The sequence below is a fragment of the Pristiophorus japonicus genome, chromosome 1, assembly GCF_044704955.1.
Source record: "Pristiophorus japonicus isolate sPriJap1 chromosome 1, sPriJap1.hap1, whole genome shotgun sequence".
Lineage (NCBI taxonomy): Eukaryota > Metazoa > Chordata > Chondrichthyes > Pristiophoridae > Pristiophorus > Pristiophorus japonicus.
In genome coordinates, this window is record NC_091977.1 from 5,398,921 (window position 1) to 5,426,639 (window position 27,719).

Consider the following 27,719-nt stretch of genomic DNA (forward strand, 5'->3'; position numbering starts at 1 on the left):
CTTCGAGGGACTGCCTATGATGATGATGATGATTAACGTCTCATCCAAAAGATGGCACCTCCGACAGTGCAGCACTCCCTCAGAACTGCACTGGAGAGTGAGCGGAAGATTTTGTGCTCAAGTCTCTGAATCCACAACCTTCTGAATCAGTGCCAAGTGTTACCCTATCATCATAGGCAATCCCTTGGAATCGAGGGAGACTTGCTTCCACTCTTAAAATGAGTCCTTAGATGGCTGAACAGTCCAATACGGGAACCACAGATCCTGTCACAGGTGGGACAGACAGTCGTTGAGGGAAAGGGTGGGTGGGACAGGTTTTCCGCACGCTCTTTCCGCTGCCTGCACTTGGTTTCTGCATGCTCTCGGCGATGAGACTCGAGGTACTCAGCGTCCTCCCGGATGCACTTCCTCCACTTAGGGTGGTCTTTGGCCAATGACTCCCAGGTGTCAGTGGGAATGTTGCAGTTTTTCAAGGAGGCTTTGAGGGTGTCCTTGTAACATTTTCTCTCCTCACCTTTGGCTTGTTTGCCGAGAAGGAGTTCCGAGTAGAGCGCTTGCTTTGGGAGTCTCGTGTCAGGCATACAAACAATGTGGCCTGCCCAGCGGAGCTGATCAAGTGTGGTCAGTGCTTCAATGCTGGCGATGTTGGCCTGGTCGAGGACGCTAACGTTGGTGCGCCTGTCCTCCCAGGGGATTTGTAGGATCTTGCGGAGACATCGTTGGTGGTATCAAGTGTTACCACTGAGCCACAGTTAACTTTATCAAGAGAGGGAGCTGGTGAGGAATAGGGCAAATGGGAGCTGCAGCGGGGAAGATAGCCTGAATGCCAGTGATCAATATTAAGACTCACATGTGAAAAATGGCATTTGGGCAAATACTGTTGTTGTGCCAAGAACCATTGAACCACATCTAAATGATAATCAGCTCCTTCAGGAAAAGTCGAGGAGAAACATTAGCAGTTGAGGGAGAAAAGGATAAAGCAAAAGCAGGGTCACAGATTGAGGAAGAAATATGTGACCCTGCGACTAATATTATTATCTTGAGCATTCTTACTGGTAGTCTGTAAAAAATCTGGAATTTCTAATAATGCTGCCAAAAGGAATGTTCTATGGTAGAAGTAACTGATACATTCTTTTGTGCAGAGAACGCTTATAGATAACTACAACCTGCTCTGTTAGAAAATGATTTACTTTTCAGTCAACTAGTGAATTATGATAAAGTGTGAACACTGAAATATATATGGAAGTCTCACCCGTCTTTCAGATGAGACCTTAAAGTTTGGAAGGGTAGAAAATAGACAGCAAAGGGGTTTGGCAGTGTTTAATGGTACATACTTTAATGCAAGGAGTCTAGTGAATAAGGCGGATAAGCTAAGGGCAGAGATAGACACATGGAAATATTATATCATGTTTCTTTCTCAAACATGTCTTACAGTAGGGCAGGAATGGCAACTCAACATTCCTGGTTAGAGGGGTTTCAGATGGGATAGAGAGGGGGTGAAAAAGGAAGGGGTTCACAGTACTGATTGAAGAAACAACTACAGCGGTGAGGAGGGATGATAGGTTAGAGGGATCATCAAATGAGGTCATATGGTTTAACTGAAGAACAAAAAAGGGGCATTCACACTGCTGGGAGTGTACACGCCAAAAGGTTTACCAGTGCTTCAATGAAGGACCTAATATTCCAGATCCCGAACTAAATCTGGAAGGGTGGCAGATGCCTGTGCGTGGATTTTTTAACGTGGGGTGGCCGTTGCACACCAGCCATCACACGGGCTTGACAGAGTTAGATCTTGGTCCAGTGGCAAGGGTTATCCAGGACGACTGGAGACCAGCTCTGCTGCACGGACCCAGTGTGCACACATATCGCAGTGTGAGCCGGCTCGTGCTTCCCCTGGACCCTTGCCTCTGGGCCCCGAACGGTTTACAATGCGGTTTACAAGCAGAGTTTCGTCAGCAGTTCAGAATGTAGGCATGCACTCAAGGTTTCTCTCTTCTCCCTACTTACCGTAAAAGTTTTTTTATACATTATTTTCTTTATCAAACTGGAATTCAAAAGGGAAGGAGGTAAAGCAGAAATTGACGGATGAGCTAAGAGCACAGGTAGACACTTGGGAGTTTGACATTATAGCCATTACAGAAACATGGCTGAAAGAGGGGCAGGTTTGGCAGATCAGTACACCTGCCTACAGGATTTTTAGACAAAGTAGAGAGGGGGGTAAAAAAGGGAGGGCGGGGGGAGGGGGGCGTTGCAGTACTGATTAAAGAAACTATTATAGCGGTGAGGAGGGATGATATGTTAGAGGGATCATCAAATGAGGCCATATGGGTCGAATTGAAAAATAAAAAGGGGCGATCACACTGCTGGGCGTGTAGTATAAACCCCCAAACAGTGGGAGGGAGATAGAGGAGCAAATATGTAGGCAAATTGCTGTGAAGTCTAAAAACCATAGCGTAGTAATAGGAGGGGATTTTAACTATTCAAATATTGATTGGGAAAAATTTCGTGTGACGGGTATAGAGGGTGCAGAATCCTTGAAATGCATTCAAGGAGGAGGCATTCAAGGAGGAGATCCGGAAGGCTCAGGCCAAACATGTGCCCTTAAAGAAAAAGGCTGGGAATAATAATTCTAGAGCCCCCTGGATATCTAGGGACTTACAGGGAAGGATTAAGAAAAAAAGGGACGCTTATGTCATATATCAACAGTTCAATACTTTAGAATCTTTAGAGGAATATAGAAAGTTAAGAGGCAAAATTAAAAAGGATATTAGGAATACTAAGAGAGAGCACGAGAAATTTTTGGCCAGTAAAATTAAGGAAACCCTCAGATGTTCTATAAATATATTAAGAGTAAGAGGGTAACTAAAGAAAGGGAAGGGCCTATTAGAGACTATGAGGGTAATCTTTGTGTGGTGGCGGAAGATGTTGGTAGGATTCTTAATGAATACTTTGCGTCTGTTTTCACAAAGGAGAGGTGTAATGCAGATTCTGGAAGATAAGGGAAGATCGTGTTTGACTAACCTGATTGAATTTTTTGAGGAGGTGACCAAGAGGGTCGTGTGTACGATGTAGTATTTATGGACTTTAGCAAGGCTTTTGATAAGGTTCCAGATGGTAGACCAGTCATGAAGGTTAAAGCCCATGGGATACAAGGCAAAGTGGCAAGTTGGATCCAAAATTGGCTTGGAGGTAGGAAGCAAAGGGTAATGATTGATGGATGTTTTTGTGACTGGAAGGATGTTTCCAGTGGGGTTACGCAGGGCTCAGTACTGGGTCCCTTGCTTTTTGTGGTATATATCAACGATTTAGATTTGAATATAGGGAGTATGATTAAGAAGTTTGCAGATGATACTAAAATTGGCTGTGTGGTTGATAATGAAGAGGAAAGTCATGGGCTGCAGGAGGATATCAGTCTACTGGTCAGGTGGGCAGAGCAGTGGCAAATGGAATTTAATTTAGAGAAGTGTGAGGTGATGCACTTTGGGAGGGCTAATAAGGAACGGGTATACACATTAAGCGGTAAGCCACTTAATAGTGTAGATGAACAAAGGGTCCTTGGAGTGCTTGCCCACAGATCCCTGAAAGTAGCAGGCCAGGTGGATAAGATAGTTAAGAAGGCATATGGAATGCTTGCCTTTATTGGCCGAGGCATAGAATATAAGAGCAGGGAGGTTATGCTTAAATTGTATAATACTTTGGTTAGGCGTACTGCGTGCAGTTCTGGTCGCCATATTATAGGAAGGACGTGATTGCACTGGAGAGGGTGCAGAGGAGATTTACTAGGATACTGCCTGGAATAGAGAATCTTAGTTATGACAGATTGGATAGGCTGGGTTTGTTCTCATTGGAACAGAGGATGTTGAGAGAGACCTCATTGAGGTGTACACAATATTGAGGGGCCTGGACATAGTGGATAGTAAAGGTCTATATCCATTGGTGGAGGGGTCTATTACGAGGGGGCATAGTTTTAAGGTGGTTGGTGGAAGGTTGAGAGGGGATTTGAGGGGGGGCTTCCTTATGCTGCCTGGAAGAGTGGTGGATGCAGAAACCCTCTTCACTTTTAAGAGATGGTTGGATGGGCACTTAAAGTGCAGTAACCTGCAGGGTTACGGACCTAGAGCTGTTAATTGGGATTAGGCTGGATGACCTTTTGTTGGATGGCGCAGATATAATGGTAAGTACTGCAGGGAATCGAATACAGCCAGGGTGATCTCCTGGACTAGTTTCAATCGCCTGGATGGGTCAGAGAGGAATTTTCCCAGATTTTTATCCCTAAATTGGCCTGGGTTTTTATCTGGTTTTTGCCTCTCCCAGGAGATCCCGTGGCTCCGGTTGGGGTGGAGTGTAAAATGTTTCAGTATAAGGGGTGTTGCAGTTGTGTGAGGCAGACTGGTTGGGCTGGGTGCTCTTTGCCTTTCCGTCATTGTTCATAGGTTTATATGTAACCTTCAGGGCTGCTGACGAGGGCCGTGCGGCTCTTTGTCGGCCGGCGCGGACACGATGGGCCGAAATGGCCTCCTTCTGCGCTGTAAAATTTCTATGTTTCTATGTCCGCCATTGCTCATCTACCGTCCCACACTTTAATCTATTTTCCCAGTCCACTTTAGTCAACTCTGCCTTCATACCTTTGCAGTGGCCTTTATTTAAGCTTCAGACACTGGTTTGATATCCAACTTTCTCTCATCCAATTGAATTTGAAATTCAAACATGCTATGATCACTCTTAGATGTTAACAAATATGATGTGATTGGGATTACGGAGACGTGGCTCCAGGATGAGCAGGGCTGGGAACTCAACATCCAGGGGTATTCAACATTCAGGAAGGATAGAATAAAAGGAAAAGGAGGTGGGGTAGCATTGCTGGTTAAAGAGGAGATTAATGCAATAGTTAGGAAAGACATTAGCTTGGATGATGTGGAATCTATATGGGTAGAGCTGCAGAACACCAAAGGGCAAAAAACGTTAGTAGGATTTGTGTGCAGACCTCCAAACAGTAGTCGAGATGTTGGGGAGGGCATCAATCAGGAAATTAGGGGCGCATGCAATAAAGGTGTAGCAGTTATAATGGGTGACTTTAATATGCACATAGATTGGGCTAGCCAAACTGGAAGCAATACGGTGGTGGAGGATTTCCTGGAGTGCATAAGGGATGGTTTTCTAGACCAATATGTCGAGGAACCAACTAGGGGGGAGGCCATCTTAGACTGGGTGTTGTGTAATGAGAGAGGATTAATTAGCAATCTCATTGTGCGAGGCACCTTGGGGAAGAGTGACCATAATATGGTGGAATTCTGCATTAGGATGGAGAATGAAACAGTTAATTCAGAGACCATGGTCCAGAACTTAAAGAAGGGTAACTTTGAAGGTATGAGGCATGAATTGGCTGGGATAGATTGGCAAATGATACTTAGGGGGTTGACTGTGGATGGGCAATGGCAGACATTTAGAGACCGCATGGATGAATTACAACAATTGTACATTCCTGTCTGGCATAAAAATAAAAAAGGGAAGGTGGCTCAACCGTGGCTATCAAGGGAAATCAGGGATAGTATTAAAGCCAAGGAAGTGGCATACAAATTGACCAGAAATAGCAGCGAACCCGGGGACTGGGAGAAATTTAGAACTCAGCAGAGGAGGACAAAGGGTTTGATTAGGGCAGGGAAAATGGAGGACGAGAAGAAGCTTGCAGGGAACATTAAGGCGGATTGCAAAAGTTTTTATAGGTATGTAAAGAGAAAAAGGTTAGTAAAGACAAACGTAGGTCCCCTGCAGTCAGAATCAGGGGAAGTCATAACGGGGAACAAAGAAATGGCAGACCAATTGAACAAGTACTTTGGTTCGATATTCACTAAGGAGGATACAAACAACCTTCCGGATATAAAAGGGGTCAGAGGGTCTAGTAAGGAGGGGGAGCTGAGGGAAATCTTTATTAGTCGGGAAATTGTGTTGGGGAAATTGATGGGATTGAAGGCCGATAAATCCCCAGGGCCTGATGGACTGCATCCCAGAGTACTTAAGGAGGTGGCCTTGGAAATAGCGGATGCATTGACAGTCATTTTCCAACATTCCATTGACTCTGGATCAGTTCCTATCGAGTGGAGGGTAGCCAATGTAACCTCACTTTTTAAAAAAGGAGGGAGAGAGAAAACAGGGAATTATAGACCGGTCAGCCTGACCTCAGTAGTGGGTAAAATGATGGAATCAATTATTAAGGATATCATAGCAGCGCATTTGGAAAATGGTGACATGATAGGTCCAAGTCAGCATGGATTTGTGAAAGGGAAGTCATGCTTGACAAATCTTCTGGAATTTTTTGAGGATGTTTCCAGTAAAGTGGACAAAGGAGAACCAGTTGATGTGGTATATTTGGACTTTCAGAAGGCTTTCGACAAGGTCCCACACAAGAGATTAATGTGCAAAGTTAAAGCACATGGGATTGGGGGTAGTGTGCTGACGTGGATTGAGAACTGGTTGTCAGACAGGAAGCAAAGAGTAGGAGTAAACGGGTACTTTTCAGAATGGCAGGCAGTGACTAGTGGGGTGCCGCAAGGTTCTGTGCTGGGGCCCCAGCTGTTTACATTGTACATTAATGATTTAGACAAGGGGATTAAATGCAGTATCTCCAAATTTGCGGATGACACTAAGTTGGGTGGCAATGTGAGCTGCGAGGAGGATGCTATTAGGCTGCAGAGTGACTTGGATAGGTTAGGTGAGTGGGCAAATGCATGGCAGATGAAGTATAATGTGGATAAATGTGAGGTTATCCACTTTGGTGGTAAAAACAGAGAGACAGACTATTATCTGAATGGTGACAGATTAGGAAAAGGGAAGGTGCAACGAGACCTGGGTGTCATGGTACATCATTGAAGGTTGGCATGCAGGTACAGCAGGCGGTTAAGAAAGCAAATGGCATGTTGGCCTTCATAACGAGGGGATTTGAGTACAGGGGCAGGGAGGTGTTGCTACAGTTGTACAGGGCCTTGGTGAGGCCACACCTGGAATATTGTGTACAGTTTTGGTCTCCTAACCTGAGGAAGGACATTCTTGCTATTGAGGGAGTGCAGCGAAGATTCACCAGACTGATTCCCGGGATGGTGGGACTGACCTATCAAGAAAGACTGGATCAACTGGGCTTGTATTCACTGGAGTTCAGAAGAATGAGAGGGGACCTCATGGAAACGTTTAAAATTCTGACGGTTTGGACAGGTTGGATGCAGGAAGAATGTTCCCAATGTTGGGGAAGTCCAGAACCAGGGGTCACAGTATAAGGATAAGGGGTAAGCCATTTAGGACCGAGATGAGGAGGAATTTCTTCACCCAGAGAGTGGTGAACCTGTGGAATTCTCTACCACAGAAAGTAGTTGAGGCCAATTCACTAAATATATTCAAAAGGGAGTTAGATGAAGTCCTTACTACTCGGGGGATCAAGGGTTATGGCGAGAAAGCAGGAAGGGGGTACTGAAGTTTCATGTTCAGCCATGAACTCATTGAATGGCGGTGCAGGCTAGAAGGGCTGAATGGCCTGCTCCTGCACCTATTTTCTATGTTTCTATGTTTCTATGTTTTCCTCGTATCCACGCTGACATTGTCCCTTTTATTCCATGGGCTTCCACTTTGCTGGCAAGCCTATTATGTGGCATTTTGTAAGCGTGACCCCGAGCTTCTGGTCGCCTGTAATTCACTGCTACACTCCCATTCTGATCTCTCTAACTTCGGCCTCTTACACTGTTCCAATGAAGCTCAAGGTAAGCTTGATGAATCGCATCACATCTTTCATTCAGGCACTTTATAGCCTTCTGGACTCAACATCGAGTTCAATCATTTCAGACCGTAACCCCTTCCATATTTTTTATTTCTATTTTTTTTTGCCATGACAGCTGTTGGTGATTCTACCATTTCTATTAACACCGTATCTAGACTTATCTTTTGTTTCTAAACTTGTCCCATACCATCTCTTTTTGCCTTGCACCAACATCCTTTTTGTTTCTTTGGGGCTGAAATTCGGTAACGTCCGTCCACCCCCCCCCCCCCCCCCCCGGGTTTGGCCGAGGCAAGGCGGGACTTCCTGTACCTGGTGCGGAAGTCCCGCCCCAGCTGCGAAATTGGGGTTGTCGGGCGCTCCACTTCCTCTCAGGGGCGGGACCGGGGCGGTAAGCCCACAAATTTACCAGTGCTATGCAGAGCGCTGTGCAGTGCTGGCGGGAGAACAGGACGGTTGTCTCTTCCGTTAAAGGGGAGGGCATGTTGTGTGCTCTGTGAGGCGAGGGGCCGCCACTTCTCCACCAGGGAGCAGGGTGCCATGGCAGCAGCCCGGCACAGAAGCGGAATGCTGGGCTGCAACACGGCGTCACGGACCCAGCAAAATATTCTCCCAAAGGCCGGAGCTGGTAAGTTGGCATTTGAAACAAAATGGCAGCACGCACCTGCCTGTTATATTTTGCCCCGCGATCGGAGTGCGGCCTGGTCCGTGACCCGCGCGCGAACATCACCCTGTGGTGACCTCGCGGAGCGCTACCCAATTTCCACTCCATGGCGAAAACAGACCGCTGCTCATGGCGATGACGTCATCATATCCGGCGCAGCGGCCCGGTCCGCTGTCAGTTTGCGACTCCGCTAACTCCCGCGCAATTTCGTGTGAGGCGGTAGCGGCTCTGCATCCCGGGCGAGAAATCATTTGTGCCCCATTAGCGCCCTCTGGGGGTGCTAACGGGACACAAACGATGTGAATTTCTCACCCTTAACCTCTTCTGCCTTCCAGACATTCCCTTTTGTTCCTCCCTCCCCTCCCCCCTTTCCCTGCCCCGATACTTGCTTAAAAACCTGTTACATCTCTAACTTTTCCAGTTCTGACGCAGGGTCACCGACCTGAGACGTTAACTGTGTTCCTCTCTCCACAGACGCTGCCTGACCTGCTGAGTATTTCCAGCATTTTCTGTTTTTATTTCCCCTTAAATATCTCTATGCTATTCACCTCAACTACTCCCTGTGGTAGTGAATTCCCCATTCTCATCACTCTCTGAATAAAGAAGTTCCCCTGAATTCCCTCTTGGATTGACTCGTGACTTTTATATTTATGACCCCTACCTTCTTTCATACAGTTTTCTTTAGTCTGTGTCAGTTTCACCAAACGATTTGCTTCCTCGAGTTGAATTTCCAAGAGATTGTTTCTCCCCTGAGTTTCGGCTATTTTCTAAAGCATGTAAAGAAATACAGTGGTAACACTAGCATAAAATTGTATGTCCTAATTATTAACAGTAATAACACCTATGTCACAGTTGTCTCGCAATGATCTGCCTGTTGGCTAAATGCTGCACTGAGCCCTCCGCATTATGAGACAGTCTGAGAGCTGAACTTGTTTTTAAAGGCACTATATAAATGCAAGTTGTTGTTGTTGTTGTTTATTGGAGAAAAGAAGATTACGGGGTAACATGACCCAGCTCCGAGAGGCAGATGTAAGTAGACAATTTCATTTGGGCTGTAAAGTAGAGCTCTAAAGGAACAAACCCTGAGGGAGACTATGATTATTCATTTTCCCACAAAGTAGCAGAGTGTTAGAGCTAAATCCTACCAAAAGCATTAACGCTGTGTTGATTATCTCTTTCAGAAAGTACAGACATAAATATATGCTGGAAACACTCAGCAGGTCAGGTAGCATTCTGATGAAAGGTCATCAGCCTGAGACATTGGGGGTAATTTTAATTCCCCAAAACAGGTGGGCTTGGGACAGGTGGGAGGTTAAAAAGTTAAAAATCTGAAAAAGGAACCCAACCCACTCACTTCTGATTTTAACGGAGGCGGGACGCGCAGCGGGCGACCAATCTGCTCACAGGAGGCAGGTCGGTCGTTGAAACCTTTTACGGAGGCTGTGTGCCTGCATTTTAACAGTTTCCATTTTTAACCCACGCTGGTTGCATTTCCTGGGCCTCTGCAGGTAAAAGGAGGCAACAAGAGCTGGTTCCATCAGGTAAGTGCATTTACAGCACTGCTTGTGGGCCAGCAAGAGCCTGAGTGTTTCCTGCCCCCCGTGATCGGACCCCCTGAACACAATCTCCTCTCCCCCTCCCCCGATCAGGTTCTATCCCCCAACCACGATTTGTCAGCCAGTGGCTCAATGGGCAGCATCCTCGTCTCTGAGTCAGAAGGATGTGGATTCGAGTCCGACTCCAGGGACTTAAGCACAAAAATCTAGGCTGACACTCCAGTGCAGTGCTGAGGGAGCGCTGCACTGTCGGAGGTGCTGTCTTTCAGATGAGACGGTAAACCGAAGCCCTGTATGCCCTCTCAGGTGGACGTAAAAGATCCCATTTTCGAAGAAGGGCAGGAGAGTTCGCCCCGGTTTCCTGGAGGCCAATAGTTAGTCCTCAATTAACATCACTAAAACAGATTATCAGGTCATTATCACAGTGCTGTTTGTGGGAGCTTGCTGTGCCAAAATTGGCTGCTGCATTTCCCACATTACAATAGTGACTACACTCCAAAAATACTTAATTGGCTGTAAAGCGCTTTGGGACCACTTTCCGGTGGTCGGGAAAGGTGTGGTATAAATGTATTTTTTGTTCTTTTTAACCACCGCAACCAGGTTCTACCCTGCCGAACACGTCAGACACTTTGATCACAATCTGCATCCCTCCCTCCCGCCCCCCCCCCACCACAATCTCTATGCGTCTGTACCTGCTTTTTGCTCAATGGGTCCTTGTGCTGCAGGCTTTCCCGCCCGACATGCATGCGGCCTGTCAATCAGCCTGTCTATCAAACAACAAGCAGAGAAGTCCCGCTACAACTGTACAGGGTATTGGTGAGGCCACACCTGGAGTACTGCGTACAGTTTTGGTCTCCGTATTTCAGGAAGGATATACTTGCATTGGAGGCTGTTCAGAGAAGGTTCACTAGGTTAATTCCCGAGATGCAGGGTTTGACTTATGAATAAAAGTTGAGTAGGTTGGGCCCATACTCATTATAGTTTAGAAGAATGAGAGGTGATCTCATTGAAACATATAAGATACTGAGGGGGCTCAACAAGGCAGATGCAGAGAGGATGTTTCCACTCATGGAGGAATCTAGAACTAGGGCGCATAATTTCAGAATTAGGGGCCCCCATTTAAAACTGAGATGAGGAGGAATTTCTTCTCTCAGAGGGTTGTAAATCTGTGGAATTCTCTGCCTCAGAGAGCTGTGGAGGCTGGGTCATTGAATATATTTAAGGCGGAGATAGACAGATTTTTGAGCGATAAGGAAGTAAAGGGTTATGGGGAGAGGGCAGGGAAGTGGAGCTGAGTCCATGATCAGATCAGCCGTGATCTTATTGAATGGCGGAGCAGGCTCGAGGGGCCAAATGGCCTACTCCTGCTCCTATATCTTATGTTCTTACGTAAGAACAACTTGTATTTATATAGCACCTTTAACGTAGTAATAAGGCACACAAAAAAAAATTGACACCAAGCCACAGAAGGAGATATTAGGGCAGACGACCCAAAGCTTGGTCAAAGGTTTTATGGAGCATCTTAAAGGAGGAAAGAGAGATAGAGAGGCGGAGAGGTTTCAGGAGGGAATTCCAGAGCTTAGGGCCTAGGCATCTGAAGGCACGGCCACCATTGGTTGAGGGATTAAAATTGGGGATGCTCAAGAAGGTAGAATTTGAGGCTGGCTGTCGGGCGGGAAACCTGGAGAAAAAAATGTAAAAGATAACCTGCCGTTATAAACTGCAAGATGTTCAGGAAACACGTACTTCCGTTGCATGACGCAATCTCTACTCCAGTATTTAAAGAGCAATCTAATGTTGCAATTTGGAGGAGTTGGAGTTTGCGACAAAGGACGAGGAAATTCAATGGGCTCGGGACGGGCAAAAGTTGCGCCACATTTCAATGACGCCTCCCTTGATGTGTGCTGGGATCCATGAGGAGGCGGAGAGAGATTTTCATCCACAGCAATGGGAGGAATAAATCTGCGATTAAAACCAAGCAAGTGTGGCTGGAGATGACCCAGGAGGTGAGCAGCAGGAGCGCCGTGCCACGCTCCTGGATTCCGTGCAGGAAGCGCTTTAATGACCTAACCAGATAAGGAAAGGTGAGTACAGTTGCACATTCACCTATATCCTGCTATGCGGATCACCACAACCTCTCACTCTGCCTTCTCAAGCCTACTCCAGCATATCACTCCTCAGACCAACTTACCTTGCAGGCCCACCCAGTCTTCTCTTTCTCTGCACTTCCTCACATCCCCATTTATTTATCCATCACCGCCACTCACCCTCATCCTTATGCAATTTCATGCCTCTCCCCCATAGTCACCCTCACCAAATGCATTGCTTCCATCGGGTAGATACATGACATTACACTCACTAGTGTGTTCTTTCCTTTGTTGCAGGAGAGAGCACAGAACACAAGGGACAGGGAGAAAACCAGAGGTGGGTGTTGGGATATGGAACTCAGTTAATTCAGCCCCTGTCTGGGAAGACTAGAACAAGGGGTCACAGTCTCAGGATACGGGGTAGGAAATTTAGGACGGACCTGAGGAGAAATTATTTCACTCAGAGGGTGGTGAACCTGGGGAATTCTCTACTATAGAAGGCTGCGGAGGCCAAGTCACTGAATAAATTTAAGAGGGAGATAGATAAATTTCTAGACACAAACGGCATCAAGAGATATGAGGAAAAAGCGGGAATATGGTGTTGAGATAGAGGATCAGCCATGATCATACTGAATGGCAGTGAAGGGCCGATTGGCCTACTACTGCTCCTATTTTCTATATTTCTATGAAAGGTGTTCATGTTTAGCTCATTCAATATGGGGAAAAATGATGGCTGGAATCAGAGAGAGAGACACACAGATTTCACATAGTAATAGTCAGTCCAAGATTGAAGTAGGGCCTTGGGATGTTTATAGTGTTGCCATACTGTAAACATCCCATCACATACCGATCTTCGCAAGAGGATGTTGAAATACAAGCTAGCTGAATGTACATTGAATGAAAACTACCAAATGTTGTACAAGAAATGTAAACTTGTCATCATCATCATAAGCAGTCCCTCGGAATCGAGGAAGACTTGCTTCCACTCTTAAAATGAGTCCTTAGCTGACTGAACAGTCCAATATGAGAACCACAGTCCCTGTCACAGGTGGGACAGATAGTCGTTGAGGGAAAGGGTGGGTGGGACAGGTTTTCCGCACACTCTTTCCGTTGCCTGCGCTTGATTTCTGCATGCTCTCGGCGATGAGACTCGAGGTGCTCAGCGCCCTCCCGGATGCACTTCCTCCACTTAGGGCGGTCTTTGGCCAGGGACTGCCAGATGTCTGTGGGGCTGTTGCACTTTATCTGGGAGGCTTTGAGGGTGTCCTTGTAACGTTTCTTCTGCCCACCTTGGGCTCATTTGCCGTGAAGGAGTCCCAAGTAGAGCACTTGCTTTGGGAGTCTCGTGGCTGGCATGTGGACAATGTGGCCTGCCCAGCGGAGCTAATCAAGTGTGGTCCGTGCTTCAATGCTCGGGATGTTGGCCTGGTCGAGGACGCTAATGTTGGTGCATCTGTCCTCCCAGGGGATTTGTAGGATCTTGCGGAGACATCGTTGTGTGCATTAGTTGAAGGATGATGCATTTAACCGGAGACTACCAAATAAGGCAAGGTCACTTCCAGTTTGATGAAGAAAAAAGTGTATAAAAAAGAAACTTTAATGTTAAGCAGGGAGAAGACAGAAACCTTTCTTTATCAGTAAGTAACCTTTAGCATTATTGTTGCCAAATTAAGTTAATCTAGGGGTTAAGTCATAGCAGGAGAGCTCGGACACGTGTTATGCTCCTCCTGTACTATGTGGGAAGTCAGGGACGCTTCCAGTGTCCCTGACGACTACATATGCGGGAAGTGTATCCGGCTGCAGCTCCTGACAGTTCGCATTGCGGCACTGGAGCTGCGGGTGGATGAACTCTGGAGCATCCACAATGCTGAGAATGACGTGAATAGCACATTTAGCGAGTTGGTCACACCGCAGGTAAAGGGTACACAGCCAGATAGGGAACGGGTGACCAACAAGAAGAGCAGTGCAAGGAAGGTAGTGCAGGGGTCCCCTGCGGTCATCCCCCTGCAAAACAGATACGCTGCTTTGGGTACTGTTGAGGGGGATGACTCATCAGGGGAGGGCAGCAGCAGCCAAGTTCATGGCACCGTGGGTGGCTCTGCCTCAGGAAAAAGAGAGGGAGAGCTATAGTGAAAGGGAATTCTATTGTAAGGGGAATAGATAGACGTTTCTGCGGCCGCAACCGAGACGACAGGATGGTATGTTGCCTCCCTGGTGCAAGGGTCAAGGATGTCTCGGAGCGGCTGCAGGACATTTTGAAGGGGGAGGGTAAACAGCCAGTTGTCGTGGTGCACATAAGTACCAACAATATAGGTAAAAAATGGGATGAGGTCCTACAAGATGAATTTAGGGAGCTAGGAGCTAAATTAAAAAGTAGAACCTCAAAAGTAGTAATCTCAGGATTGCTACCAGTGCCACATGCTAGTCAGAGTAGGAATCGCAGGATAGCTCAGATGAATACGTGGCTTGAGCAGTGGTGCAGAAGGGAGGGATTCAAATTCCTGGGAAATTGGAACTGGTTCTGGGGGAGGTGGGACCAGTACAAACCGGACGGTCTGGTGGGCAGGACAGGAACCAATGTCCTAGGAGGAGTGTTTTCTAGTGCTGTTGGGGAGGGGTTAAACTAATATGGCAGGGGGATGGGAACCTATCCAGGGAGACAGAGGAAAGTAGAATGGGGGCAGAAGCAAAAGATAGAAAGAAGAAAAGTAAAAGTGGAGTGCAGACATACACAAGGCAAAAAGCAAAAAGGGCCACATTACAGCAAAATTCCAAAGGGGCAAAGGGTGTGAAAAAGACAAGCCTGAAGGCTCTGTGCCTCAATGCGAGGAGTATTCGGAATAAGGTGGACAAATTAACTGCGCAGATAGCAGTTAACAGATATGATGTAATTGGCATCACGGAGACATGGCTCTAGGGTGACCAAGGCTGGGAACTCAACATCCAGGGCTATTTAACATTTAGGAAGGATAGACAGAAAGGTAAAGGGGGTGGGGTAGCGTTGTTGCTTAAAAAGGAAATTAATGCAATAGTATGGAAGGACATCAGCTTGGATGATGTGGAATCGGTATGGGTGGAGTACGGAATACCAAAGGGCGAAAACGCTAGTGGGAGTTGTGTACAAACCACCAAACAGTAGTAGCGAGGTTGGGGACAGCATCAAACAAGAAATTAGGGATGCATGCAATAAAGGTACAGCAGTTATCATGGGCGACTTTAATCTACATATTGATTGGGCTAACCAAACTGGTAGCAATGCGGTGGAGGAGACTGGAGTGTATTAGGGATGGTTTTCTAGACCAATATGTCGAAGAACCAACTCGAGGGCTGGCCATCCTAGACTGGGTAATGTGTAATGAGAAAGGACTAATTAGCAATCTTATTGTGCGAGGCCCCTTGGGGAAGAGTGACCATAATATGGTAGAATTCTTTATTGACTTGGAGAGTGACACAGTTAATTCAGAGACTAGGGTCCTGAAATTAAGGAAAGGTAACTTCGATGGTATGCGACGTGAATTGGCTAGAATAGACTGGCGGGTGATACTTAAAGGGTTGACGGTGTTTTGGCAATGGCAAGCATTTAAAGATCACAGGAATGACCTTCAACAATTGTACATCCCTGTCCGGAGTAAAAATAAAATGGGGTAGGTGGCTCAACCGTGGCTAACAAGGGAAATTAAGGATATTGTTAAATCCAAGGAACAGGCATATAAATTGGCCAGAAAAAGCAGCAAACCTGAGGACTGGAAGAATTTTATAATACAGCAGAGGAGGACAAAGGCTTTAATTAGGAGGGGGAAAATAGAGTATGAGAGGAAGCTTGCCGGGAACATAAAAGCTGACTGCAAAAGCTTCTATAGATATGTGAAGAGAAAAAGATTAGTGAAGACAAATTTATAATGGGGAACAAAGAAATGACAGACCAATTGAACAAATACTTTGGTTCTGTCTTCACGAAGGAAGACACAAATAACCTTCCGGAAATACTAAGGGACCGAGGGTCTAGTGAGAAGGAGGAACTGAAGGAAATCCTTATTAGGCAGGAAATTGTGTGAGGGAAATTGATGGGATTGAAGGCCGATAAATCCCCGGGGCCTGATAGTCTGCATCCCAGAGTACTTAAGGAAGTAGCCCTAGAAATAGTGGATGCATTGGTGATTATTTTCCAACAGTCTATCGACTCTGGATCGGTGCCTATGGACTGGAGAGTAGCTAATGTAACATCACTTTTTAAGAAGGGAGGGAGAGAGAAGGTGAGTAATTATAGACCGGTTAGCCTGACATCAGTACTGGGGAAAATGTTGCAATCAATTATTAAAGAGGAAATAGCAATACATTTGGAAAGAAGTGACAGGATTGGTTTAAGTCAGCATGGATTTATGAAAGGGAAATCATGCTTTCCAAATTTTCTAGAATTTTTTGAGGATGTAACTGGTAGAGTGGACAAAGGAGAACTGATGGATGTGGTGTATTTGGACTTTCAAAAGGCTTTTGACAAGGTCCTACACAAGAGTTTGGTGTGCAAAATTAAAGCACATGGTATTGGGGGTAATGTATTGACGTGGATAGAGAACTGGTTGGCAGACAGGAAGCAGAGAGTTGGGATAAACGGGTCCTTTTCAGAATGGCAGGCAGTGACTAGTCGGGTGCCGCAGGGCTCAGTGCTGGGACCCCAGCTATTTACAATGTACATTAATGATTTGGATGAGGGAATTGAATGTAATATCTCCAAGTTTGCAGATGAAACTAAGCTGGGTGGCGGTGTGAGCTGTGAGGAGGACACTAAAAGGCTGCAGGGTGACTTGGACAGGTTAGGTGAGTGGGCAAACGAGTGGCAGATGCAGTATAATGTGGATAAATGTGAGGTTATCCACTTTGGTGACAAAAACACGAAGGCAGAATATTATCTGAATGGCGGCAGATTAGGAAAAGGGGAGATGCAACGAGACCTGGTGTCATGGTACATCAATCATTGAAAGTTGGCATGCAGGCACAGCAGGCGGTGAAGAAGGCAAATGGTATCTTGGCCTTCATAGCAAGGGGATTTGAGTGCAGGAGCAGGAAGGTCTTACTGAATTTGTACAGGGCCTTAGTGAGGCCTCACCTGGAATATTGTGTTCAGTTTTGGTCTCCTTATCTGAGGAAGGACGTTTTTGCTATTGAGGGAGTGCAGTGAAGGTTCACCAGACTGATTCCCGGGATGGCTGGACTGACATATGAGGAGAGACTGGATCGACTGGGCCTTTATTCACTGGAGTTTAGAAGAATGAGAGGGGTATTATAGAAACATATAAAATTCTGACGGGACTGGACAGGTTAGATGCAGGAAGAATGCTCCCGATTTTGGGAAAGTCCAGAACCAGGGGACTAAGGATAAGGGGGGAAGCCATTTAGGACTGAGATGAGGAGAAACTTCTTCACTCAGAGAGTTGTTAACCTGTGGAATTCCCTACCGCAGAGAGTTGTTGATGCCAGTTCATTGGATATATTCAAGAGGGAGTTAGATATGGCCCTTAAGGCTAAAGGGATCAAGGGGTATGGAGAGAAAGCAGGAAAGGGGTACTGAGGTGAATGATCAGCCATGGTCTTATTAAATGGTGGTGCAGGCTCAAAGGGCCGAATAGCCTACTCCTGCACCTATTTTCTATGTTTCTATGAGTGCATGCCTACATTCTGAACTGCTGATGAAACTCCGCTTATAAACTGCATTATACTCTGAAGAGTTCGGGGCCCCGCAGAGGCAAGGGTCCATTGGCAGCATGGACCGGCTCACACTGCGATATGTGTGCGCACTAGGTCCGTGCAGCAGAGCTGGTCTCCAGTTGTCTTGGATAACCCTTGCCACTGGACCAAAACCTAGCTCTGTCAAGCCCGTGTGGTGGCTGGTGTGCAATGGCCACCACACGTAAAAGAATCCACGCACAGGCATCTTCCACCCTTCAACATGTAGTTCGGGATCTGGAATATTCGGTCCTTCATTGAAACATCTGTGAACTCATCCCTTTTTGGTGTAGAAGCGGAGGCAAGGGTCCTGGACCGCCTAAGAAGACACTGAAGAAGTTATACTCCACTTTTAGATTGTTTTCTATGTTAACGTAGGCAAAATAAGGTGATTGTAACCATAAGACTGAATTCTTTACTACTCAACAGAACGACAGAAGGTTGTTTAAGTATAACAGTGGGCCGCCACAGGTTTACCAGCTCACAAGTGCAGAGGGGGAAGCGCTGGAGACGTGGAGTTTCACTGTCGGAGACGGGGAACTACTTGATAACAAATATTGGCGACCCACATGTCATCTAGCACTCAGTCATGTTGTGTGAAATATGATCACATTCATAATGATATGTTGCAATATTCTTACCTTGTCAGTAGTAATTCTGGTCTTTTATTTCCGGCTGGGTCTTCAGACATGTCAAGGAAATTCAGCCTCTGCCTGTACACCTTGTGTCATCATCATCATAGGCAATCCCTCGGAATCCAGGAAGACTTGCTTCCATTCTTAAAATGAGTCCTTAGGTGCTACAGTCCAATACGAGAACCACAGTCCACCAAGGAATAAACGGATCCTTTTCAGAATGGCAGGCAGTGACTAGTGGGATACCGCAAGGTTCAGTGCTGGGACCCCAACTGTTTAAAATATACATCAATGATTTAGATGAAGGAATTGAGTGTAATATCTCCAAGTTTGCAGATGACACTAAGCTGGGTGGCGGTGTGAGCTGTGAGGAGGATGCTAAGAGGCTGCAGGGTGACTTGGACAGGTTAGGTGAGTGGGTAAATGCATGGCAGATGCAGTATAATGTGGATAAGTGTGAGGTTATCCACTTTGGTAGCAAAAATAGTGAGGCAAAATATTATCTGATTGATGACAGATTTGGAAAAGGGGAGGTGCAACGAGACCTGGGTGTCATGGTACATCAGTCATTGAAAGCTGGCATGCAGGTACAGCAGGCAGTGAAGAAGGCCAATGGCACATTGGCCTTCATTGCGAGAGGATTTGAGTATTGGAGCAGGGAGGTCTTACTGCAGTTGTACAGGGCTTTGGTGAGGCCACAGCTGGAATATTGTGTAGAGTTTTGGTCTCCTAATCTGAGGAAGGACATTCTTGCTATTGAGGGAGTGCAGCGAAGATTCACCAGACTGATTCCCGGGATGGCAGGACTGACTTATGAAGAAAGACTGGATCGACTAGGTTTATATTCACTGGAATAGACGCTCTCATAGAAACATATCAAATTCTGACGGGATTGGACAGGTTAGATGCAGGAAGAATGTTCCCGATGTTGGGGAAGTTCAGAACTAGGGGTCACAGTCTAAGGATAAGGGGTAAGCCATTTAGGACCGAGATGAGGGGGAACTTCTTCGCTCAGAGTATTGTGAACCTGTGGAATTCTCTACCATAGAAAGTTGTTGAGGTCAGTTCATTAGATATATTCAAAAGGGAGTTAGATGCGACCCTTATGGCTAAAGGGATCAAGGGGTATGGAAAGAAAGCAGGAATCAGGTACTGAAGTTGCATGATCAGCCATGATCATATTGAATGGTGGTGCAGGCTCGAAGGGCCAAATGGCCTACTCTTGCACCTATTTTCTATGTTTCTATGTCTCCGCAAGATCCTACAAATCTCCTGGGAGGACAGACACACCAACATTAGTGTCCTCGATCAGGCCAACATCCCCGGCATCGATGCACTGACCACACTTGATCAGCTCCGCTGGGCAAGGCACATTATCCGCATGCCAGACACGAGACTCCCAAAGTAAGCGCTCTACTCGGAACTCCTTCACGGCAAACGAGCCAAAGGTGGGCAGAGGAAACGTTACAAAGACACCCTCAAAGCCTCCCTGATAAAGTGCAACATCCCCACTGACATCTGGGAGTCCCTGACCTTGTGTCACAGGTAGTGCCTCCCTCTCTGCTGTCCAGATACAGGTTGCTGAACACTCACTCAGAAAAAGTACTGTGAATAAGGGGTTATAGGGAGCGGGCAGGAAAGTGGACCTGGCTGGGGAGTCTCGAACCAGGGGTCACAGTCTCAGAATAAGGGGTCGGTCATTTAGGACTGAGATGAGAAATTTCTTCACTCAGAGGGTGATGAATCTTTGGAATTCTCTACCCCAGAGGGCTGTGGAGGCTCAGTTGTTGAGTATACTTAAGACAGAAATCGCTAGATTTTTGAATATTAAGGGAATCAAGGAATATAGGGACATAGAAACATAGAAAATAGGTGCGGGAGTAGGCCATTCGGCCCTTCGAGCCTGCACAACCATTCAATAAGATCATGGCTGATCATTTACCTCAGTACCCCTTTCCTGCTTTCTCTCCATACCCCTTGATCCCTTTAGTCGTCAGGGCCATATCTAACTCCCTCTTGAATATATCCAATAATCTGGCATCAACAACACTCTGCGATAGGGATTTTCACAGGTTAACAACTCTCTGAGTGAAGAAGTTTCTCCTCATCCCAGTCCTAAATGGCTTACCTCTTATCCTTCGACTGTGTCCTCTGGTTCTGGACTTCCCCAAAATCAGGAACATTCTTCCTGCATCTAACCTGTCCAGTCCCGTCAGAATTTTATATGTTTCTATGAGATCCCCTCTCATCCTTCTAAACTCCAGTGAATACAGGCCCAGTCTCTCCTCATATGTCAGTCCTGCCATCCCGGGAATCAGTCTGGTGAGCCTTCGCTGCATTCCCTCAATAACAAGAACGTCCTTCCTCAGATAAGGAGACCAAAAATGAACACAATATTCCAGGTGAGGCCTCACTAAGGCCCTGTACAACTGCAGTAAGACCTCACTGCTCCTATACTCAAATCCCCTTGCTATGAAGGCCAACATACCATTTGCCTTCTTCACCGCCTGCTGTACCTGCATGCCAACTTTCAATGACTGATGTACCATGACACCCAGGTCTCGTTGCACCTCCCTTTTTCCAAATCTGCCGCCATTCAGATAATATTCTGCCTTCCTGTTTTTGCCACCAAAGTGGATAACCTCACATTCATCCACATTATCCTGCATCTGCCATGCATTTGCCCACTCACCTAACCTGTCCAAGTCACCCTGCAGCCTCTTAGCGTCCTCCTCATAGCTCACACCACCACCCAGCTTAGTGTCATCTGCAAACTTGGAGATATTACACTCAATTCCTTCATCTTAATCATTAATGTATATTGTAAAGAAAGTGCAAGAAAGTGGAGTTGAGGTACATCAGCCATGATCTAAGTGAATGGTGGAGCAGGCTCAAAGTGCTGAATAGCCTTCTCCTGCTCCTAATTCTTATGTTCTTATATTGAGTATTTATTGCAGTATTTCCACGTGATTGATTCAGCCCGTAATTGCCATAGTGTTCTCGCCTTGCTTTCACTGGCGAGTTTCAGGAAGCCCGGGAAACACGTGGATGCGCGCTAAATTTAAAAGTCTAATGTAATATCGGTCTAATTAATCATTAGCATATGTTAATAGGCAATCTCTGAAGAAGGTTGCATGCAAGCAGCCTAATGTGCTCCAGATAAACTCAGAAGTTTGCAGGTTGGAGCTGGCTTCCTGATGCGCTGACTTTTTTGCCCTATTTTTAACCACCCACCCACACCCAAACCCACGCGTTCCTCAGGTTAAAATTCCCCCCACTAAGTCTGCTTCTCTCTCACAGACTCTGCCTGAGCCGCAGGGCGTTTTCAGCATTTTCTGTTATTATTTCAGATTTTGAACACCCGCAGTATTTGTATAAATATATGATTGGGATTGAAGCTGTGATCAAACTGCGATGGACAAAGACAGCCTGAGACACGAAGGTTCCTCCTATATTGTTTGGGTTGGGACAACCAGTAGCACATTCTATGGAGAGCTGAGTCGTGAAGTATTGGAGATGGATAGGTACTCTGCAATTTGCCTAACTACCTTTGGACAACCACGCGAGTATTAATGCAGAACATTCCCAGGAGTTAGCATAATTTGCAGGTAGAGTCTAAGATTAAATAGAATGAGCAATATTTCTGGAAGGGGTGGGTTTAAAGAGCCAAAGTGATCCTTTCTTATTCTAAGTTTTTAAAGGCTGGTATCAACAAGAAAATATTCTTTGAACTGAACAGGTGAATTACAGAAATAAATTTAGATAGGACAGGGTTCTCTGGATAAATCAAGTAGAACATCTTCATGAAATAAGCTGGGAGTTTTACTGTAAAGGAAAGTGCAACTCTAATTAAACATACAATGCAGTAAACCGAATGGGATATTGACCATAAAATCATAGAATCATAGGTCCCGAAATTGATGGAAGCTAAGTTCCACCCAAGCACCGCCCAAAGGAGTGCTGAGATCCTGACAGTACTTTGGGCGGAAGTTTCATGAAAAAATGTGGGAAAGAACGCCCGGCGACAAAAATGAGACTTACACGCCGGGACTGGGCAGCAGCGGACGGTAGCTCCCATTCTGGGCGGCTAATGCAATCCTCGGTAAAGTACCGCCGAGGATTGAGTCGGGCCCAGGGAGGGCGGAACTGCTAAGATAAAAACATTTCAAAACATTAAAAAAAACACTAGAAATCCTTCAGGAGACCCCATCCACCTAAATCCCTGCAAAATAAAAAATAAAGAAAATAAATTTGTTAAGCTTTTTTTGCAGGTCTTCATACTTACCGTTGAGGTCAGACCTGCCTCCACGTGGCAGTCTTTCCCCTGCCGGAGCGGACCAAACTGGCAGCTCGGCAGGCGGGAGGACTCTTTTGCCGGTTGCACACCGGCGGACATCAGTGGACGGTACCCAGCGGTCTTCTCTCCCCGGCAGCGGGAGGACTCCACCAAACTCGTTCGGAAGGCAGACCGCCCAGAAACCAGGAAGACCACCGAGAAAACTCGTCGGCAGCAGACGATAAGTCCACCAATTTCGTGTCCATAGAAACTTACAGCACGGAAGGAGGCCATTTCGGCCCATTGTGTCTGTGCTGGCCGACCAAGAGTTACCCAGCCTAATCCTACTTTACAGCTCTTGGTCCATAGCCCTGTAGGTTACGGCACTTTAAGTGCATATCCAAGTAAGAGGGTTTCTGCCTCTACTACCCTTTTAGGCAGTGAGTTCCAGACCCCCACCACCCTCTGGGTGAAGAAATTTACCCTCATATCTCCTCCAAACTGCCCCACAATTACTTTAAATCTACGTCCCCTGGTTGTTGACCCCTCTGCCAAGGGAAACAGGTCCTTCCTATTCACTCTATCCAGGCCCCTCATAATTTTATACACCTCAATCAGGTCTCCCTTCAGCCTCCTCTGTTCCAAAGAAAACAGATGCAGCATCTCCAATCTTTCCTCTTGGCCAAAATTCTCCAGTCCAGGCAACATTATTGTAAATCTCCCCTGCATCCTTTCCAATGCAATCACATCTTTCCTGTAATGTGGTGACTAGAACTGCACACAGTACTCCAGCTGCGGCCTAACCAGTGTTTTATACAATTCAAGCATAACCTCCCTGCTCTTGTATTTTATGCCTCGATTAAAAGTATTCCATATGTCTTCTTAACCACCTTATCTACCTGGCCCTCAGGGATCTGTGGACCTGCACTCCAAGGTCCCTTTGTTCCTCTACACTTTTCAGTGTCGTACCATTTAATGTGTATTCCCTTGCCTTGTTAGTCCTCCCCAAATGCATTACCTCACACTTATTCATATTGAATTCCATTTGTCACTGTTCTGCCCACCTGACCAATGATTGATATCTTCCTTCAGTCCACAGCTTTCTTTTTCATTATCAACCACACAGCCTATTTTAGTGTCATCTGCAAACTTCTTAATCATGCCCCCACCATTTAAGTCCAAGTCATTGATATATACCACAAAAAGCAAGGGACCCAGAACTGAGCCCTGGATACAGCCTTCCAGTCACAAAAACATCCATCAACCATTACCCTTTGCTTCCTGCCTCCAAGCCAATTTGCCACTTTGCCCTGGATCCCATTGGCTATTACTTTTGTGACCAGTCTGCCATTAGCTTTGCTAAAATGCACATACACAACATCATACGCACTGCCCTCATCGACCCTCCTGGTTACCTCCTCGAAAAATTCCCTTGACAAATCCATGCTGACTGTCCATGTCTTTTCAAATGAAGATTTATTCTATCCCTCAGGATTTTTTCCAATAATTTTCCCACCACTGAGGTTAGGCTGACTGGCCTGTAATTACTTGGCCGATCCCTTTCTCTCATTTTAAACAAAGGTACAACATTTCTAGAAAATCTTCTTACAAAGAAACTTCGGAGTGTGAAATGCCACTGCACCAGCTACTAATTTTTCATTTGCAAAAAATGAATCCTTAAAACATGGAAATATTTCAGATTTCCAGCATCCGCAGTATTCTGCCTTTGTACATTGAAACAAAGCAGTGTACAAAAATATTTTGCAGCCGACACAGCAATTTTTACTCAGAAACCTAAATGAGAAACTAAGGCCTGTAGTTCAGAACGTCCCCAAGGCTGAAAAAGATCAGAGGGAAAAATGTTCAGTTGCCATGGCTACCGGTGCCAGAGTGAAACTTTGGGGCAGTCTAAAGTGTCCTTGCAGAAAATATGCAAAAGCTGTGGACTGAAGGAAGATATCAATCATTGGTCAGGTGGGCAGAACAGTGACAAATGGAATTCAATACGGATAATGTATTCAAATATATTTAAACAAAGGTGAGCTTGATTTCTTGTTCATCTAGAATGGGATCGTGCTGTGTGCTCCATTCAGCCGTGTGGAATGAGCCGAAGGGAAGCTCGATGTGCAACAAAGGCTTTAAAAGGACAGATGCTTATTTTGTAACTGTTTTTAATTCTCCAGTTCTTTTTCAGTTCCGCTTTCTCTTTATATTGTGTGTATGGTTTCTGATTTTGTTTAATACATTTTTTAAATTTTCTTTTGATATTTTTGGTTAGAATAGTAGGGAATGTTCACCTTGTAGGCAATGTTTCCCACATTACAACAGTGACGACACTCCAAAAGTACTTCATCGTCTGTAAAGCGCTTTGAAACGTCCGGTGTTTATGAAAGGCGCTATATACATCCAAGTCTCCCTTTCTTTTGAACCAAAAATAGTCAAATAATGAGTGAAACTTCATCAAAAAGCTGATCGTTTCAAACCTGGTTTATAGCACCAAGAACAAAAAGCCGTCTGTAAATGATGCACTTACAAGACTTCAGCGGAGCAGGAACTACAAAGAAAGGACATTTAAATGAGTTCTTACAATATAAACTTTCATACAATACAAACTTTCATAAGAACAAAAGAACATAAGAAATAGGAGCAGGAGTAGGACATATGGCCCCAGTCCACCATTTAATACGATCATGGCTGATCCGATCATGGACTCAGCTCCACTTCCCTGCCCGCTCCCCATAACCCCTTATTCCCTTATCGGTTAAGAAACTGTCTATTTCTGTCTTAAATTTATTCAATGTCCCAGCTTCCACAGCTCTCTGAGGCAGCGAATTCCACAGATTTACAACCCTCTGAGAGAAGAAATTCCTCCTCATCTCAGTTTTAAATGGACGGCCCCTTATTCTAAGATTATGCCCCCTAGTTCTAATCTCCCCCATCAGTGGAAACATCCTCTCTGCATCCACCTTGTCAAGCCCTCTCATAATCTGATATGTTTCGATAAGATCACCTCTCATTCTTCTGAATTCCAATGAGTAGAGATCCAACCTACTCAACCTTTCCTCATAAGTCAACCCCCTCATCTCCGGAATCAACCAAGTGAACCTTCTCTGAACTACCTCCAAAGCAAGTATATCCTTCTGTAAATATGGAAACCAAAACTGTACGCAGTATTCCAGGTGTGGCCTCACCTATACCCTGTATAACTGTAGCAAGACTTCCCTGCTTTTATACTCCATCCCTTTTGCAATAAAGGCCAAGATTTCATTAGCCTTCCTGATCACTTGCTGTACCTGCATACTATCTTTTTGTGTTTTATGCACAAGTATCCCCAGGTCCCACTGTACTGCAGCACTTTGCAATCTTTCTCCATTTAAATAATAACTTGCTCTTTGATTTTTTTCTGCCAAAGTGCAAGACCTCACACTTTCCAACATTCTACTCCATCTGCCAAATTTTTGCCCACTCACTTAGCCTGTCTATGTCCTTTTGCGGATTTTTTGTGTCCTCTTCACACATTGCTTTTCCTCCCATCTTTGTATCATCACAGCAGTTCAGGATGTAACAAGACATCTAAGTGCAAATTATAGGGTCTCCAAATCAAATTAAAATAAAGATGGGGTTGGTTTTAAAGCACCCCAAATACAGTATTTTTGGACAAGATTAGAGGAAGCATGCCTGGGTGATAGGCAATCACCAGGAACTGGTCTGGTTTCACCTGCCATTAGGCTATTAACCATATCCACATGATGTGATCCACCTACCTATCAATAAAAGCTCTTTATCTGAATGCACGCAGCATTCGTAACAAAATAGATGAGTTGACGGCACAAATCGATACAAATGGGTATGATCTGATAGCCATTACAGAGACGTGGTTGCAAGGTGACCAGGATTGCGAACGAAATATTCAGGGGTATTTGACAATTCGGAAGGACAGACAGAAAGGAAAAGGAGGTGGGGTAGCACTGATAATAAAGGTTGAGATCAGTGCGTTAGTGAGAAATTATATTGGCTCAGAAGATCAAGATGTTGAATCAGTTTGGGTGGAGATAAGGAATAATAAGGGAAAAAGTCGCTGGTGGGCGTAGTCTATAGGTCCCCTAACAGTGGCTACACTGTTGGACGGAGTATAAATCAAGAAATAATGGAGGCTTGTAATAAAAGAACGGCAATAATCATGGGCGATTTTAACATTCATATTGATTGGAGAAAGCAAATTGGCTGGGGTAGCCTTGAGGAAGAGTTCAGAGTGTATCTATTATATATGTGGACTTGTATTTACTCTGTACAGCCACCAGAGGGCTCATCCCCTGGAGTCCCAAGGGATCCCATAATCCCTTGGGAGCACAGGTATTTAAGGAGGCTTCACAGGTTGGAGAGTCACTCTGGAGACCTGCCATAAAAGACTAAGGTCACACTTTACTTTGAGCTCACAGTGTTCAGTCTAAAGACTCTTTCTCCATACATAACAGTATCCAGGATAGTTTCCTTGAACAGTACATTGCGGAACCAACCAGGGAGCAGGCTATCTTAGCTCTGGTACTGTGTAATGAGACGGGATTAATAAATTATATTGTAGTAAAGGATCCTCTAGGAATGAGTGACCATAGCGTGGTTGAATTTCAAATTTAGTTGGAGGATGAGAAAGTTGGTTCTCAAACCAGTGTCTTAAGCTTAAATAAAGGAGACTACAAAGGTATGAGGGCAAAGTTGGCTAAAGTGGACAGGGAAAATAGATTAAAGTATGGGACAGTTGATGAACAGTGGCAGACATTTAAGGAGATATTTCATAACTCACAACAAAAATATATCCCAATGAGAAGGAAAGACGAAGAGAATGGATAACCATCCATGGCTAACTAAGGAAATAAGGGTTGGTATCAAATTGAAAACAAGGGCATACAATGTGGCCAAGACTAGTGGGAGGCCAGAGGATTGGGAAACTTTTAAAAGCCAGCAAAGAACGACTAAAAAAATGATAGCGACGGAAGAAAGATTATGAAAGTAAACTAGCACAA

The 27,719-nt window shown here is 45.5% G+C and overlaps 1 protein-coding gene across 4 annotated transcripts in view; it reads right to left on the minus strand.

Moving 5' to 3' along the window:
* LOC139261944 (coiled-coil domain-containing protein 152) overlaps nucleotides 1-27,719 on the minus strand; it is a 270,445-nt gene that overhangs the window by 199,042 nt on the left and 43,684 nt on the right. For 3 of the 4 annotated variants that reach the window (XM_070877128.1, XM_070877115.1, XM_070877121.1), the window contains exons 3-4: nucleotides 22,464-22,571; nucleotides 9,085-9,190 (exon numbers count right to left, since the gene is read on the minus strand). In XM_070877128.1, coding sequence (XP_070733229.1) covers nucleotides 9,085-9,190; nucleotides 22,464-22,571 — 214 coding nt within the window. The remainder of the gene's footprint in view (nucleotides 1-9,084; nucleotides 9,191-22,463; nucleotides 22,572-27,719) is intronic. The other variant, XM_070877124.1, reaches the window with a different exon arrangement.